Source organism: Nyctereutes procyonoides, unplaced genomic scaffold (assembly GCF_905146905.1).
Source record: "Nyctereutes procyonoides isolate TBG_1078 unplaced genomic scaffold, NYPRO_anot_genome, whole genome shotgun sequence".
Taxonomy (NCBI): domain Eukaryota; kingdom Metazoa; phylum Chordata; class Mammalia; order Carnivora; family Canidae; genus Nyctereutes; species Nyctereutes procyonoides.
In genome coordinates, this window is record NW_026575022.1 from 1,761,482 (window position 1) to 1,779,199 (window position 17,718).

Here is a 17,718-nt window from a genome sequence, read left to right on the forward strand (position 1 = left end):
TAGGACCAGTTATAAACAGGCGTCAGTAAGGTTAAAGGAAATAGTACAACTTTAGAAGGGACAGAAGAAATTTATCACCAGCTGATTAAATGGAGAGTTTGTCAGTGGTTTTAAATTCATCTTTTTTTTTTATAAAGTTCTTTATACATTTGGAGCTGACACATGTGAAACATTTTTTCTCCAATAATACTTGATAATTGACAAAGTAGAAAGCTCTTTAATCTCCTTATATTTTATAATTTAGAAATTATTTTATAGTGTTAGTAGATATGTATATTCGTGCTGTCCTTTAATTTCATCATGCTTTCAGTCAATTATGTGGTCTCAGTTCTTTAGGAAATAGAAACTATTACATGAGAGTTCTCTCATTTAGGACCACATTTTTGCTGAACTATCCTTATCAGCTTTTCTTCCTGAATGTTGCCTTCTCTCCTAGTACTTGGAAAACGTGCTTCAGCTCCTCTGTAAGGCCAGCTTCTTCATCTGTGCTATAGGTCCCAGCCCTTCCTACTTTTGCATATAATTCCTTCCCTGTCTTATATCAAGACTTTGGCTCTCTGGATCATTCCCGTCAGTGGGATAGTCTTGCCAACTATTATGGAATCTTTTGACTCTGCATTCCTCTTCAGCAGGTAGTTCCTTTTTATAGTCCTCTATTCACATGGCTGGAGAGAATAGTTTATAGCAGCTGCTATACTTTTTCATACGACCTTCTTTCTTCCACATACTCCACTTGTGCTTAGATACCTACCGTTCCTTGAAACTGCTCATGTTGTAGTCAACAAACTGTCTCCACGTTGCCAAATCCATTTATCAGCGTGCTGTGCTCAAGTTCACCTTTCCCTCAACATTGTTCTTTTAACACAACATTGCAGCATGCTTTTTTGGTTTTCCTTCTACTTCATTGATGGCTTTTTCTCAATCTCCTTTATTAACTCTTGCTTTAGGAGGAAATGTTGGGATACTCCAGCCTCTTTTCTGGGCATCTGGTTTTTTACATCTACAAACTTCTTGGGTGATTTCATTCTAACATCACCTGACCTTAAATATTGTTTATTCAAAATGACCCAAATCTATATTTCTAGCCCTTACCTCTTCCAAGAGCTCCTGCTGACACAGCTAATATCTTAGAAATATCCACTTGGGCCTTTTATAGTAATCTCAGGTTTTCTTGGCCAAAACAGGATTCTAGATTTCCCTTTTACCCCCAATTCTGAAACCCTTATCTCTGCCTTTTTTTTTTTTTTGATGACATCCTCATCCAGTCAGTATCCTATAGATTCGAGTTCTTAAATCTATCATAAGCTAGTCTAATTTTTTTTTCTTTCATCACTACTTGTATAGTATGTAGTAAAGAACTGCTTCTAGAATCAGACTGCCTGGTTCAAATTCTGATCCTCACAGTTTCTGTGACTTGGAACAGGTTACTTAACCTTGCTGTACCTCAGTGTTTTTGTTGTTAAAAATGTAAAATCATTAGAACAATGCTGAGATGTAGTACATATTTTATTAATCCTGAGTATTAGTACTGTCACCACCACCACCTCTACTCCCATTCTAGTCCATGCTTCCACCTCTTTTACTGGGCTTACTGCATTAACCTGATTGTTTTCTATACCTGCATACTTGTCCTCTACTCATCTGCCCCAAACCCATTCTAACCCACATACAGTGGACAGATTGATTTTTCTCAAATATAAATTGTATAACACTATTTTCAGGCCAAAACAGTCTGAGGACTTTGCATTGATTAAATTTGCTGTAAAGTTTGAACTTATGTGGCTTACAAAGGCTTCAGTCTAGCCCCTGGTGACCTTTCTTAACTTTATCTCTTACCTTGCTACTCTTCCCTTACCATGGTACAGATGTATTACTCACTTTTCTTTAAGCAGAATACGTTATGTCATCCTCAAGGTCTTTGTAACTGTTTTCTATGCCTGGGATATACTTTTACTTGTCTTAATCATTCAGATCTTCATTTACTATTACCTTTCAGAGAGACCCTCACTGACCACCCAACCAAAAGAAGCCACTCCAACCATCTGTGTCTCAACGCCTTGTTTTAAGTTTCTACTGAGAACTTAATATTATCTAATATTTATATTTGTTAGTTATCTGCTTTGTCCACTAAAATGTGAATTCCAAATCTCTATCGCTCTGTGAGTTCAAACTCTCCCCAGCCCATAGAGCAGTGCTCAGCTTATGTGGTAAAGTGATGGAGAAACTTTGGAGAATGCAGTTACCTTTATTTTCTACATTATTTGCCAAACTTCTTGACTTGTAACAGAGTGTACTGAAGGGAGCCACGTTCAGGAAAACAGTGCCTTACTTTCTTAGGCCTTAAGCTAGATTCAGCTCCCAGTTACCAAACAGATTCTTCATTGAGTACATGGTTAGAATTTCCCAAGGTATGTTGGGCACTGAGTTAACTGACCTATCTGAGCATAAAAGATTTGACAGAGCTTCTGGTTTGATTTTGCTTTAATACAGCACTCAGAGGTCTTGTTATATATACCTCTTAACTACTAAAATACTCTCAAACAGTCCAGAAGGACTGTTTAGGCAGTTGTCACTGACACTCATCTTACTAAGGCATTGAAAGTTACAAAAATACATACTAGCGCTTGATAGTTGAACAGAAATATAAGATCATTGATTCCATTTTCAATAGTTAATCCATGAGTTTAAAGCTAATAACTATACTGTTTTTAGTTTAATAAGTGAAGGCTTGTTTTGTCACTGACTTCAAAAGTTTCTGTTCTAGCAGGTAAGGACTAAAGAGGATAATTATGACTTCGTTGTGATGAAAGTTGTGTGAATGGATCTATAAAATGAAGGAAAACGCTGAAACGTAGGATATCTTCATCCTAAAACTGGAAAAATGTCTAAAATAGCCTCTTTATTTTGAACTACAGCATGGACAACACCAACAGCACAATACCTTACAAGGATTTCTTTTTTTGTATTTTACAGCTAGTCCAAATTTCTCTTTAGTAGTATTAACGTATTCTTTTGTACCGTTCACCATCATTTCAATATTGTTGATGCTTTCTCCTTGTTCCTCTACTAAAAGAGATATCTGAATGAAAAGGTCCCTTAAGTCCTTTATTTGGTTCTCCAAATTAACAAGTTCCTTGTGTCTCTGTTCTATCTCTGAGAGTTGTGCTTTAGTAATAGTGATTTCTGTAAGTAAGCTTTCATTGAAAACTTCCCATTTTCCTTGATAAAGCATATCATTTACTTCTTCTTCAGGCACGTCTTTTCCAGCAACCTCAAGCTGACGGAAAATAAATGTCTTGCACTTGTCTTGCTTTGCTGCTATTGTATCATTGTATGTAAACATGGTTTGCTGAAATTGGCGGAACATAGCAGCATGCTGAGATTTCAGTATCCTTGTCACCACTGATGATGGACCGTTTTCAGCCTCCGACTTTTTAACTTCTTTTACTAAATCATCCAAACCTCTATTAATGTGTTCTGCTTGGATTTTTATCTCCTTTGTAATGCTAGACTCTCTCTTAAGTAGACTAAACCTTCTCATTGAAGCCAACAGACTTCTCTGTTGCTGCCCAAATTTTTGAACATCATCTGTCAAATTGTTAATACTCTCCTGTAGTTTTTGGATTTCATGCAGGTGTCTCTCAGCTACAGGCTCTCTTTCATAAATAACAGCTTGCTGCAAAAACACTCCTTGTTCTTCTGCTTCTATGGCTGACACATGCCTGTCTTTAGAGAGTTCGATTTCCTTCGTTCGTTGCTTTAGTTCTTGAAGTCGATCTTTCATCTTCCCTCTCCTCTTAAGAAGCAAAAATGATTGAGTCAAACAAATAAAAATTTGGCATTTTTCCCTCAGTAGCAGTTGGCTTCACATAGCTATGTGTGTCTGGTGTGTCTTCCAGGGAAAATCCTCCTAGTTTTCTGAAAAGAGGTTGAAAAATTAGAAAAATCATTAAGAACTTCCTCATAAAAATAACTGAATAGGAAAAGTAACGTAAAATAATTTATAAGTTATTGTGCATCTTTGTGGGACTACTGTGAATCCTTTTTGGTTGAGTAAAGTAGCTGAGAAAGCAGTGATAGAGACCCCGTTGCCCCCAAATAAGTACTTTAGTGTCATAATATTGTCACATAATAGATTTTTGTGCATACAGAGAATATATGTTAGAATGGAAGATTTGACCATATAGTCAAGTTTTAGAAGTAAAAGGGCACTCTGAAAATGCCCTTACTACTAAAGATACTGTTCCCAGTTAGTTTGGTCTGTGTAATGTTAAACTCATTTTGCTAAATATGTGTAATTCAGTTAAAATCAGTATAGTGATGGCAGATTCTATTTGAGCACTTGAAATAATATAGAAAATGTGGAATTTATTTTAAAATTTCTGAGGCTTCTTTCTAGATGGATTAACACATTATTTGACATAGCTTTTTTTTTTTTATCCATTATATACATATGAAAACATATTCTTGGTTTGATTATGCTCGTTTCCCATTCTTAGCATTCATTCCTTTGCAGAGATATCCAGACTTAGAACAAAATTTATGTACATTCATATTAAGTGCTATATTTTTTTCAAACATGAGAATATATAAAGTCTTGTTTTGGGATGCTCATAATATTGACATTATATCCTGTGTTGGTAGTTATCCACAGGATTAAATTTGGTGTACATAATTTATAAATAGTGATTTATATACATATATAATGATATGCATATGTATATAAAATGAAGGGAATAAATAGGGATGCAAACTGGTGAAGCCACTGTGGTAAAGAGTATAGAGGTTCCTCAAAGAGTTAAAAATAGAGCTGCCCTACGATCCAGCAATTGTACTACTAGGCATTTACCCAAAGAATACAAAAGTACTAATTCAGAGAGTTACACGTGCCCCAATGTTTGTAGCAGCCACATCTACGTCCGTGTTATAGAAACAGCATAGGTGTCCATGGACCAATGAGTGGATAAGGAAGAGGTGGTGTGTATATATACAATGGAATGTTACTCAGCCACAAAAGGGAATGTAATCTTGCCATCTGCAATGACATGGACGGAGCTAAAGTATATTACACTGAGCAAAGTAAGTCAGACTGAGAAAGACAAGTACCATATGATTTCACTCCTATGTGGAATTTAAGAAACAAATGAGTAAAGGGGGAAAAGAAAGAGAGTGGGAGAGGCAAACTAAGAAACAGACTCTTAACTATAGAGAACAAACTGATGATTACCACGGGGAGGGAGGGTGGGGGGATGGGTTAAATAGGTGATGAGGCTTAAGGAGGGCACTTGCTATAATGAGCCCTGGGTGTGTGGAAGTTTTGAATCACTATATTGTACACCTGGAAATAATGTTACACTGTATGTTAACTAACTGGAATTTAAATAAAAAATATATTGGAAAAGGCAATCTATGTTAATATTTTCACGGTACATCTTGACTTTAGAAAGTCACTTACTAATACCTTTCATGATATTTTTGCAGATAAGAAGCTGTTGGGGAGTTAGAAATAATGCATCGAATCACATATAGTATTTGTATAAGCCAGAGAAAAATCAACCAGTGTTGGTATTCAAAGATTAAAATAACACAGGACTGTATACTAAAAGTAACAAAATTATGTTTAACCAGGATGGATGTAAAATATTGCAGCTAGTTTAGAAAACACCTTTACATCTATAAAATGGAAGATCCTGTGTTCATAGCAGTACTTATGAAAATTACTGGAGATTTTAGTTGATTCTGAGCTTTCTACAACATAATCATGCTTTCATGAAAAATAGTGTCATGTCTAGATTGACTAAGAAAATTGACAGTAGGCTAGATGACTCTGGGCCAGTCAAAGCAGATGGAAAAAGGGCTGTGTTAGGCTCTGATGTTTTGAGATGAAAATCCATAAATTGGGAATTTCCAAATTGTCATGGAAGGATGAGATTGGAAGACTGTAATACAAAGAGAATCATTGGAAGGAATACAAATACTTATCCTGCAAAGGAGATATAGGGAATGTCTACAGCTGGTTTCTGGAATGTATAGGTCTGTATGTACTAGAGGGATATGACTTAACTTGGCGTTAGTCCAAAGACGATGGGTGGAAATCACATGGAGAGAGGTCTGATTTAATATAAAGACTTTTCAAACAGTAGAATTGTCCCAAGGTGGAATGAACTGCTAATGAGTTAATAAGCTTGCCATCACTGGAGGTGTTCAAGATCCCTGGACGATGACCCAGTCGAGCATGTAGAGGCCTGTGTTGCACAAAAAGTTAAGCCAGTGTCCTAATAATACTCCTTTAGTTTTAAAGGATTGGTATTTTGTCAAATAATTATTGAGGCTTACTATATGCAAAATTTTAAATGCTGTAGTATTTATTAAATAATATCTGTCTCTGAATAATTTATGCTCTGAGGGGATTTGGGACAGTAGACAAAGAGATAAATGAGACCATTTTGGATCTTGTTAGATCAGTTAAGCGTCTTCTCTAAGGTATTTGAGCTGTGAGACCTAATGTTGAGAAGACAGCCAAGGGATACTATCTGGGGTGTAGGAGATGGGGTGCCAAGCCAATGAATGGAATTCCAGAAAGAATCCCTATAAGTTAATTAATTTCTGCATTTTTCTTATGGGAAATTGAGAATCAGAGGAGTTAAATGTCTTATCCAGAGCTTGTTAGTAGTAGTACTGGTTAAATAATGCCAGATTTCCTGGCTGCTAGACCAGTGCTTTTTCTCAGCATAAGATATATAAAATTTCCCAGAATATATATATATATATATTACATAAAGCTGGGATAATCTATATGCTCTTTTGTATTCAGTATTTTATTAAATATCTGATGATTCTGTTGGTATAGATATTTTAAAGCACTCAAAAGCATTGGGAAGTGGTTGTAGAAACAATTCCTCCTGTGGCAACTTTGTGAAAGCGGAATCACCACTCACAATTTACTATATATACCTCTGCTAAAGACAACCATCTTTCCAGTAAAGAGGGAGGTTGATGCAAAAGTCAGTTAGCTTAATGATTTATCTTGAATAGCTCCCTACTGCTCTTTGTTTGTTTTAGTGTTATTTATTACTTCCTCCTCTGTATGCTCTCTCTGGTATTAACTTACTGATGCTGAAAATAAATTCTTCCCCAAAGTGTTTAAGATATCATGTTGCTTTTGATGTAGTCGCAAACTTTTTCTTTTTTTAAATTGACTTTAAATATGCCTTTTATTTTCCTCAAATTAACACATATAGACAGTTTAAGAAGTCAAGTCACTTCAAGGCTTATAAAGACAAACTGCTGACCCCTGCCTGCCCCACCACATCTCATTTCCAGTTTCCCACTCCCAACGGCAGTAATTTTCAGCTTCTTAGCTGTATGTTGCTTTTAAACTTTCTATTTCTAGGTAATTTGCTTATGTAGGTGTTTCTGCTTTTTCAATTTTAAATATTATATTGAATCTCTGCTATGACAGATATGGATTTAACTTTTTCTTAAACCCCGAGCCTTTCCTCAATTTTCCCTCTCTCAATATAGTTAACCATAATTTTTGGTTAGTCAATATTCAGTGTTTACATTACCACGACTACGCATTTTCGTAGTTCAAATGTCACATATGCCAGAGTCACCTAAGGTACTGTGGTCATATTTCCTTCCTCAGATAATTTTTTTCATTGTTTCTAGGCCTTTTCAGTGGATAGAGCTAGGAAATGTGTATTTTCACCTTAAGAAAGTTTTTCATTGAAGTATCTGCGTGTATATAGAAAATGCCCAAAATAAAAATGTTTAAGATAATGATTTTTCACACATCCATGTAACTACCGCATTGACCAAGGACTATGTAACTTCTAAAATTTCTCTTGAAGACACTAATTATCAAAGTTTTTCAATTGCCTCATTTTGTGCATGTGCATTACTAACTCATTCTAAAACTCTTCAATTGAACTGAAAATATCCTCTCTATATATAAATATTTAAAGATTTTATTTATTTATTCATGAGAGACACAGAGAGAGGGGCAGAGACACAGGCAGAGGGAGAAGCAGGCTCCATGCAGGAAGCCCGATGCGGGCTGGGCCAAAGGCAGGCGCCAAACTGCTGAGCCACCCAGGTATCCCTCTTTTGTGAACTTTGTCAGTAGTTTGTCTCTAGTGGGTAATTATATGTAGATGCTCTGAGTGCTCTGCTATATATATATATATATATATACCTATTCTTTGTGTTTGTTTGGTACTACCAGGCCGCTTGGGAGCTTTCCCAATTTATCCCAGGTAGTAGAAGTATGGGCTTGATGTTTCTCCAGTGATTTCTGTAGCCCACATAATATACATATGAGTCTTGATTTTTTTTCTAGTGATTTTTATATAGCCCCAGTGGACACCTCCCTTCTTGCTGTAATCTTATACAAACCAACAGGTTTTCCTGTATCTGTATATGGACTATATTCTATTTTTTTCTAGTTCACTACTTCAGGTAGGAAGCCCAGTTTTAGTCTATGCACACATTCTAACCCACAACCTCTAAGATAAAGTATTTCCGTGGAATTTGCTTTAATTCCCACTTTCCATTCTGACTATGATTGTGTTCCTTTTTCAATTCTGGCATCTGGAAATTTCCTGTTCTTCAAACCTAATGGTGCAGTTTAAAATTTTGTCTTTTTTCCCTTAAGATTATATCAAATACTCTATATAAGAGGGGGAATATCTTGTGGATCTGGACTGAAAGTCGTGGGTGATTATCTTTACAAAGTTAACTAATTCAGAATGTTCCTTAAATCCTTAACATATGTACATGTAAGGTGCACTTACATGTTACATAGAAATGGCATTTTCTAGTAGCTACATGCTTGTAACTATGTGCATAACTATTTCTACCTTGGCTGCTTGATCTTCTGGCTTCATGAAGCAGAATATTAGGCAAAGCGAGACATCTAAGCTTATTAGAATTTGAAAGTTAGAAGAGACAGAGTTCATGAAGCCAGAAAGTATAACAGCTTAGACTACGTGAAATTGATGAGATCACCATCGTATGTAATCTTTTGTGTACCTTACATTTATTTTTCTTAGGTTGGAAGAGTTCTATCCAAATATGAACCATTTTTCAGCATATTTAGCTTACTGTATTGTACAGTTTTGAATTGTACTATGTTAATAACCATCTTCAAGCTTAAACATGGCATTTGCAAAATGAAAGTTAGAAGACTATTATAAATATAGTAATCGACTTTGACAATTTGTTCTAGGAAATAGAAAAGTAAACCTTGTATGACTCAAACTTTCTCCACCCTGTTACAAACAGGGGATATTCCCAAAAATAGAAATATGAATAAAATTACCTCATGCTTTAAGAAATATGCCCTGGGATAGATACAGATATATAGATTTTCTTTCTTTTTTTTTTTTAGCAAGGCGTTTCTTTCTACAGTTACTATATTAAATACTATATTAAATACAATATTTTAATAAATGTAACTAGTTTTTATACAACATAAAATGGAATGTTCTTTTGCTTTTATGAATGAAGACAACTTGTAGACATTTTCTTAGTTCAAGGTGAAAGCAGCTGGTATTGGAAAATCCACCTCGTTGGCTACTTAAATATGGAAAACAGACTTAAAAAAAATTGGCAAGTTGCACATATTCTTTCAAAGCTTAAATTATCTGATGTTTTTTGTAATGCAATCTTTCAGTGCTTTTTTTCCCATTCTATTTATTGTTAATAAGTTGTTAAAATTAACTTGCTTAATGTAACAATAAGACCATTTTTGTTTAAATATTTAAGACCCTGGTATAATTTTGAATTCTAACTTATCTGATTAAGTGGTATATACATGAAATGACTTTTATATTAAATGTAAAACTACATAACCATGGAGATATGTTGTAGGTGTATCATAGCCAACTTTCAAGTCCACCCTTAAAACGTTTTAAAAAGTCATTATGATTTTGATTGAAAATGGATTATTTATTAAGCTCTAACATTGCAGGAATTATTTTTTTAAAATTTTTTTAAATTTTTATTTATTTATGATAGTCACAGAGAGAGAGAGAGAAAGAGAGAGGCAGAGACACAGGCAGAGGGAGAAGCAGGCTCCATGCACCGGGAGCCCGACGTGGAACTCGATCCCGGGTCTCCAGGATCGCGCCCTGGGCCAAAGGCAGGCACTAAACCGCTGCGCCACCCAGGGATCCCCCCATTGCAGGAATTATAAAATAACTGGAGAAATAGCAAAAAAAAAATTTTATAAGCATCATATATATTGCTTAATTTTGAAAGTATTAGACCTACCTGTATATATATATGTGTGTTACATTTAAATAATGCTGACTTAATTTTTTTAAACTATTAAATATATTTATATTGAGTTTTATAATTTCTTTCAATATATTGAAACATTAAAAATGTATTTTGATATTTTTACTGTAGTCCTTTTACAACAAAGTTATTTTCTTTTTTTTTTTAAGATTTTATTTATTTATTCATGAGAGACAGAGAGAGAGAGAGAGAGAGAGAGAGAGAGAGAGGCAGAGACATAGGAGAGGGAGAAGCAGGCTCCATGCAGGGAGCCGGATGTGGGACTCGATCCCGGGTCTCCAGGATCAGGCTCTGGGCTGAAGGTGGCAGTAAACCACTGAGCCATCTGGGCCGCCCCCAAAGTTATTTTCTAATTTTTTCCAGTTTAAAATATTTTTGGAAACAGCAGTGAAGAAATTAAGACCTTATAGAAAATTATTTTAACTTAAAAATTACACGTGTGTCAAATTTAAGCCTAAGTTTTTCACAGCTAAATGTAAAAGTACTCTCTAAAGCAAGCACAATATGACTAATTTATAGTTAGCCTACAAAAGAAAGAATTTTGTGTTTAGAAAATATGACTTTTTCGTGTTTCCAAAATGAAAACTTATTTTTTAAAGGAATTAAAAGAAAAAGTTGATTTTTGGTACAGTGGATTATTTCTAAGAGCTCTAAACCCAAATCTTATTCAATATATTAGCAGTATAAATGAACAGATCAGCTACCTGTCCAAATCTGAGCAAACCAGTAACTTTAATTATCTATGTAGTTATTTTTAAATATCACACAATCCAGTCTTTGGATGTCTTACGTGGAAAAGTACAAAAAAAGAGTAGTTTATTTACCTTTGTCTTGTTCTTTTTGTTGCTTTCCACCTGCGGTGTTGAGGTCCTGCCCTTAAGAGAAAGACTGAGTATCGTCTGTAACGTTTCAATCAAATCATTTAAGCCTCTGTGTTATGGTTCACAGGCTAATTTCTGTATGGTTTTTCATATAGTTAATGTAATTGAAAGCCAAATAATGAAGTCAAGTAAGTTAGACATACAGTTGTCCTTTTGCTGTTAGTATCAAATGAGAGAACAAATTGCTTACTTCACACCTGGAGAATCCGGTTTTGCCTGTTAGCCTCCCATTCTTTAGATTAAAGGAAGATCATTTTCATTGGAGCTAGCTGGTAACAGGAAGTCCTTGTTAAACTGCTTACATAGAGTATTTGGCACAGTCTCTGTATTTCTGATTCTGTATTCTATATAAAATACATGAGTCACAAAATGACGGTCTGTATTTAAACAGAAGTTACTTTGTTTTCTTTAGATATCAAAACTTGCTAAATATACAGAATTTGGAATAAATAAAAATGGAAATTTGTTCCATTTACTTTAAAATGATTGAATTCTATTTTATTGTAGGAAATCCCAGAGGCTTAACCCATGAAATCATTGAATTTCAGTACTACGACAGCCAGAAAAGAGCTTGTCTTTAAACCTTCCACCCTTTTCTTTTTACCTACATCTGCTATTTTCACTTTAAAATAAGTTATTTACATAGTTTCAGTGTAGAAAAACTGAAGTTGTGCAGTAATCTGTGATACTATGTATAATAGCAGTATAACAATTCAAAATAAAATTTTACCAGAGTGAAATATTTATAGAAAGTATTAGAAATGAAATTTCTCTCACACTACTAAATTTCCTTACCTTTCCTTTTTTGCTGCCTGAGTTGTTGTGATTTGAGGGTAAGAGGAGGGACATTGCTATAATATCTAGCAAAATAACATTTGCATTTATTCTTTGACTTAGTAGTCCCACTTCCCGGAATATGTTCCCCAAATAATAAGTAACTCCTTCACACACTTACTCTTCATGGCACTTCTTGTGAAAACAAATCATTTGGATACAGCCCAAAAGTCCTTCAGTGTAGGCCTGGCTGAATAAACAGAAACATCCATATGATGACCATTTTGCTCATTAATAAAGAATATAATAATTAAAAAGATTGCTCTGTACTGCTCCAGGGTAATTTTAGGATTTACTACTTTTTAAAAAAAGCCTGGTGCTGCACAAGAGTATACTGTACTAGCTTTGGAGGAAGAAGTAGAGGGTAGAGATACACACAAATACCCCTCCCCACCACCAGTCAATAGCAGTGAATTTCTATAGTGCCAGATTGTGTACTTTAAGATACCTTTTCGGGATGCCAGGGTGGCTCAGTGGTTGAGCATCTGCTTTTGGCTCAGGGAGTGATTCCTGGGTCCTGGGATCGAGTCCTACATCGGGCTCCCTGCAGGGAGTCTGCTTCTCCCTCTGCCTGTGTCTCTGCCTCTCTCTCTCTCTCTCTCTCTCATGAATAAATAAATAAAATATTTTTTAAAAAGATACCTTTTCCCCCATATACATGTTTATATTTTCAAAAAGGAATAGTGGGAGGGTAAACTAAAACCAATAAAAATAGTTACCTTAAGGAGAATGGAAAGAATAAAGAGAGGAAAAAGGACAGAGATGGAAAATAGTCTGATTGTCCCTTATTTTTATAGTTTTGAATTTGGAACCATATGAACATTTTAAAAATGAAATCTTAAAATAATAAAACTATCTCTAAAAGGCAAAAGAAGTCTGAAACTAAAGAACTTGGGTACATATCTAGATGGCGGGATAGCCACATAGAGAGGGATTATTCCAAGTAATATTAAAGCCAAATATTTTGACCCATGCATCTTTTTTTTAAAAAAAAAGATTTTATTTATTTATTCATGAGAGACAGAGAGGCAGAGACACAGGCAGAGGGAGAAGCCCACTCCCTCTGGGGAGCCCGATATGGGACTCTCTACCTCAGAACCCCAGGATCAGGACCTGAGTCAAAGGCAGACACTCAACCACTGAGCACCCCAGGTGCCCTGACCCATGCATCTTTTGTGGGCTAAATCTTAGAGACAAAAATAACCACAAAGAGATCTTGACCTGTATTTAGAATCCTTTTCAATAATAATACTGGTATTGTTATGTTGATTCTTTTTTTTTTAAGTAATTCTTTTTTTTTTAAACTTTATTTTTTTCAAGATTTTTATTTATTCATAGAGACACACACACACAGAGAGAGAGAGAGAGAGAGAGGCAGAGACACAGGCAGAGGGAGAAGCAGGCTCCACGCAGGGAGCCCGGACGTGGGACTTGATCCCGGGCCTCCAGGATCACACCCCAGGCTGCAGGCGGCGCTAAACCGCTGAGCCACAGGGGGCTGCCCTGTTATGTTGATTCTTGTATATGTTGTAGGATAATGAAATAGTTAATGTCAGCATTATTAAGAACTGTAGTTTTCAAGCATAAGGAAAAAAAGATACAAATTAAGCTGAGTAAAAATGAAATAGTATTTAAGATTTTGATTTTTCTTTCTTACAAAAGTACATTTGTCTTAGCTTTATCCACTGAGAGGGTCTAGAATCAATGGCAAGTTAATAGCAATAAATGCCCATAGTCCTCAGATTGTGATCTTTACAGTACCATTTCCTTCCTTACTGAAAGGAATCAGGGCTCCTTAGCAAAATTGATGATTTCAGGTATGGGACATTGTTTTTTAAGAGAAATCAAAGAAGATATCAAAGCCCACTGGAGTTGTACCAGAAGAACCCAGGAGCTAGTTCAAAGGGGACTCTCACTGGCCATTAATTAAATGGGTAGCTTTGAGCCTCAAAAAACAACAGTGACTACAATAAATTGAAACATATCAAATACATTTTTAAAATCCATGAGTTCATAATGATATCCCCCCACAAACCAAAGAAAGCAACTTGATCATGTTCAGAAGTTGACAGGACACCAATTCATTCTTATGAAAACTAGGAAATGAAGGCAAAGGATCAAACATTTATGTTGACTTTCATCTGAATTGTATTTAAGTAAGAGTTACTGAGTAGTTGATAAAAGCTTACTTTTTTTTCCCCAGCAAAATCCAGCTAATAAATTCAGAGGGAAGATAGAAGTAGAAGAATCATGATTTTATAATCTCTTATAAAATAATGAAGTTAAACAAAGGTCATTAAAGGCTATTAAAATCATTCAATGAAAGTAAGGTTCGTGAGGAACTTTATTTTGGATGAATCAAGCTGACTCCAGCCCAGTCCACTGATCCGTTTTTAGAATCACTAAATGTTGTATAACTAGATATTCTATAGCTTTTCAGTATCAGCACCATCTGTGAAATATGCTCAAGATTTCAGCTTGAATCTCATCCAGCCTGTACATCTAACTGCAGATGTCACATCTACAGATGTGCATCTAACTACAGATATAGGACATTTTTGGTATGCATGTTAAATTGACCTCATAAGGGAGGGAGTTGAATCCTAAACACAGAACATTCTATAGAAATAGGACTCGTTTTGTTTTCAAATAAATGTTATGGAAGGAAAAGAAGTAGCAGTGGTAGTTGTGTTGCAGGGGTGTAAGTGTTGGGACTGGGGACAGTATTAAAAAGATTTAAATGAATACAGTGTAATGTGTATCTTGTTTGGATCTGAATTTGGACATAACCTTATAAAAAAGATGAAGAAATAATTTTTTTAGGTGTGATAGTGGTATTATTTTTTAATAAATATGGTAATATTTTAAAATTTAGGGTTGTAATAACTTCACTGGCCAGGGAAAGTAAAGGGTATGTAGATGAGCAAGAATGGCATAATGTTGATACTTTTTAAAGGTAGGTGATAAGGTTTCATTAGATTTATTCTATATATTTATTAAATAATATATATTTGCCTCTGGAATGTCTATCAAACCCTGACCAAGACAGCGTTTCATTAAACTTTTGATCTCTGACACCTGATAGCAAACATTGTTATTTTGTAGTAATTCCTATTTTTTCAATAGGAAAAATTTTGGTTTTTCAATTTGTACCTGAGTATCATGGTTTCTATGTCCTTATGCCCAATGCTATGCCAAGTAAATTAAGTGACCCCCACCTCCCCAGTAAGTTGCACATTTATGTGGACACATTGACACACTGAATATACAGATGAGCTCACATATTACGGACTCAGTATGACTATCTGGGTGTTCAAAACATGATACAGTTTGCATTTTAAGAAGATAAGGACATACTTGATGTGAAGTTGGAACTGAGGGCTGTAGAAACTAGCAGTCCACTTCTTTTCCTCTGTGGAGCATTTCTTGTTGGCCTGTTGACACTTCTGTTAAGTGGATTTTGCTTTTATAGGCCAGTTCTTTCAAACTTATTTTAGCAGTATTACATCAAGAAAAAGTGATGAAATAGATACAATATATATTTTTTTAAGATTTATTTATTCATGAGAGACACAGAGAGAGAGAGGCAGAGACACAGGCAGAGGGAGAAGCAGGCTCCACGCTGGGAGCCTGACGTGGGACTCGACCTCGGGCCTCCAGGATCACGCCCTGGGCTGAAGGTGGCGCTAAACTGCTGGGCCACCCGGGCTGCTTAAAAGAGAGAGCAAGGGTGGGGGTGGGGGGAGGGGCAGAGGGGGAGAGAGAGGCAAACTCCTTGCTAAGCAGGGAGCCTGATAGGGGGCTCATGACCTGAGCTGGAGGCAGTCGTGTGCCAACTGAGGCACCCAGGCGCCCCAATACTGTAGTACTCTTGAACTAGTAGGTTCTATAATCAGTAAGGCTTAAATCTTTGGAATAAGAAGAACATGACCGGGATCCCTGGGTGGCGCAGCGGTTTGGCGCCTGCCTTTGGCCCAGGGCGCGATCCTGGAGACCCGGGATCGAATCCCACATCGGGCTGCTGGTGCATGGAGCCTGCTTCTCCCTCTGCCTATGTCTCTGCCTCTCTCTCTTTCTCTCTCTGTGACTATCATAAATAAATAAAAATTCAAAAAAAATTAAAAAAAAAAAAAAGAAGAACATGACCAAAATATTTTTAGGTGGCTTTATGATTATGTATTTGCTATAAAACTATTTCATTTATGTCTCTTTAGGTTGGCAAATAAACAAGACAAGGAAGGGGCTTTAGGAGAAGCTGATGTGATTGAATGCCTATCTCTGGAAAAATTAGTCAATGAGCACAAGTGCCTATGTCAAATAGTAAGTTTTTGCTGTTTTTTTACCCTATGAGAAATGTCAGCATAACTTAATTTTTATAGAGGTAGCAGGCAGTTAGGTGGCAGACGGCTAACAAAATAATTTATTAGTGTTTTACAATAATTTTATTTAATACTATAACATTTGTTTTCTATTTAGTTGTTACTCCCATAAACTTTCATGATTTCATAGACCTTAGCTTTGCTTTTTGTTTAAGATATTACTGATAGGGCCTGTAAGTTATACAAATATGTCATGCTACAAATTTCGTAGAATAGTAAAGTATAGATAGAAAATTGAAGCATAGGAGAGGTTATAATGAGTTTTGAAAAATCGTTATCAGGAAAGTTATCCTGTAATCTTAAGAAAGGTGGGCAGAGGATTCAGTCATTCATTCTAGTTTCTGAAGATGGCAGCAAGGCCATTAATCTTAAAAGATGCGTACTGCTATATATTCCCTGGTATACGGAGTTAAAACTTTTCCGCTGTTTTTAATAAGTAGGGTTATTTTTCTTCTGGCAGTACAATTTTGTCTTCTATTGAGTTTGTTTAAAATTACAATTGGCACTTTCGACTTCTCACAATGTGTCTCATAGCTTACAGATAGAATCCTTAAAATATTTCAACATATGTGTATTAATGTTAGTTTAATGATCATTTCAAAGGTGTGTTTTATAAGTTAAATGAGCAGATGCTTCATATCATTAACTTAATGAGTTAGTTTTGATTTGCCAGTAGTTATACTCAATGGTGTATGAACAGATTTTTGTGGAAAACTTTTAATTTTAATTTTAATCTTTAAGTCAAATAAATTGCTGTTTTTCAGGAACCTTGTTCAGCAGTCTTGGGCTATGGAAAGAAAATTGACAAGTCCATTAAAAAAGGCCTTTATTGGCTACTACATATCATTGCAAGAGACTTTGATACCTTAAATGAACGCATCCAAAGGGATATAACAGAACAGCGTGCTCTTGAAGAACAAGAGAAACGAGAAAGGGCTGAACGAGTGAGAAAATTACGAGAAGAGAGGCAAGTAGACCTATTTGTGCCACAGTGCATTTGCAAAGTCAAGAACATCACAGCTCTATGAAAGATCTTATAGTTTTGTCTATTCAGTTTCCTCTTGCTGTTTGAAGGAAGACATTAGGTAATTTTTTTTTTTTTTTTTTTTTTGTGGCTCTTTCTTTATATGAGTTTGGGTGATAGGGTTCTAATTTTCCTAGTGGTGCTATAATAGTTAAATTTATTCCTTAAATATTTATTATTTCCCGGAATTCAAAGATTTTTATCTCTTCTTATGGGTACCATTAATGTTGTGGTTCTCAATCATGAGGTAATTTTGCTTCTCAGAGGATATTTGGCAATGTCTAGAGATATTTTTACT

At 35.5% G+C, this 17,718-nt stretch overlaps 2 protein-coding genes across 4 annotated transcripts in view; one reads left to right on the forward strand and one right to left on the reverse strand.

Moving 5' to 3' along the window:
- Positions 1-17,718, forward strand: part of ARL13B (ADP ribosylation factor like GTPase 13B) — a 62,687-nt gene that overhangs the window by 25,357 nt on the left and 19,612 nt on the right. For all 3 annotated transcript variants that reach the window (XM_055342201.1, XM_055342210.1, XM_055342215.1), the window contains exons 4-5: positions 16,232-16,337; positions 17,161-17,363. In XM_055342201.1, the coding sequence (XP_055198176.1) occupies positions 16,232-16,337; positions 17,161-17,363 (309 nt within the window). The remainder of the gene's footprint in view (positions 1-16,231; positions 16,338-17,160; positions 17,364-17,718) is intronic.
- Positions 217-11,361, reverse strand: STX19 (syntaxin 19). Its single transcript, XM_055342222.1, has 2 exons — positions 11,127-11,361; positions 217-3,918 (listed from the first exon to the last, which is right to left on the reverse strand). Exon 2 carries the CDS (start codon positions 3,782-3,784, stop codon positions 2,900-2,902), a length of 885 nt encoding a protein of 294 aa, XP_055198197.1. The 5' UTR covers positions 3,785-3,918; positions 11,127-11,361; the 3' UTR covers positions 217-2,899.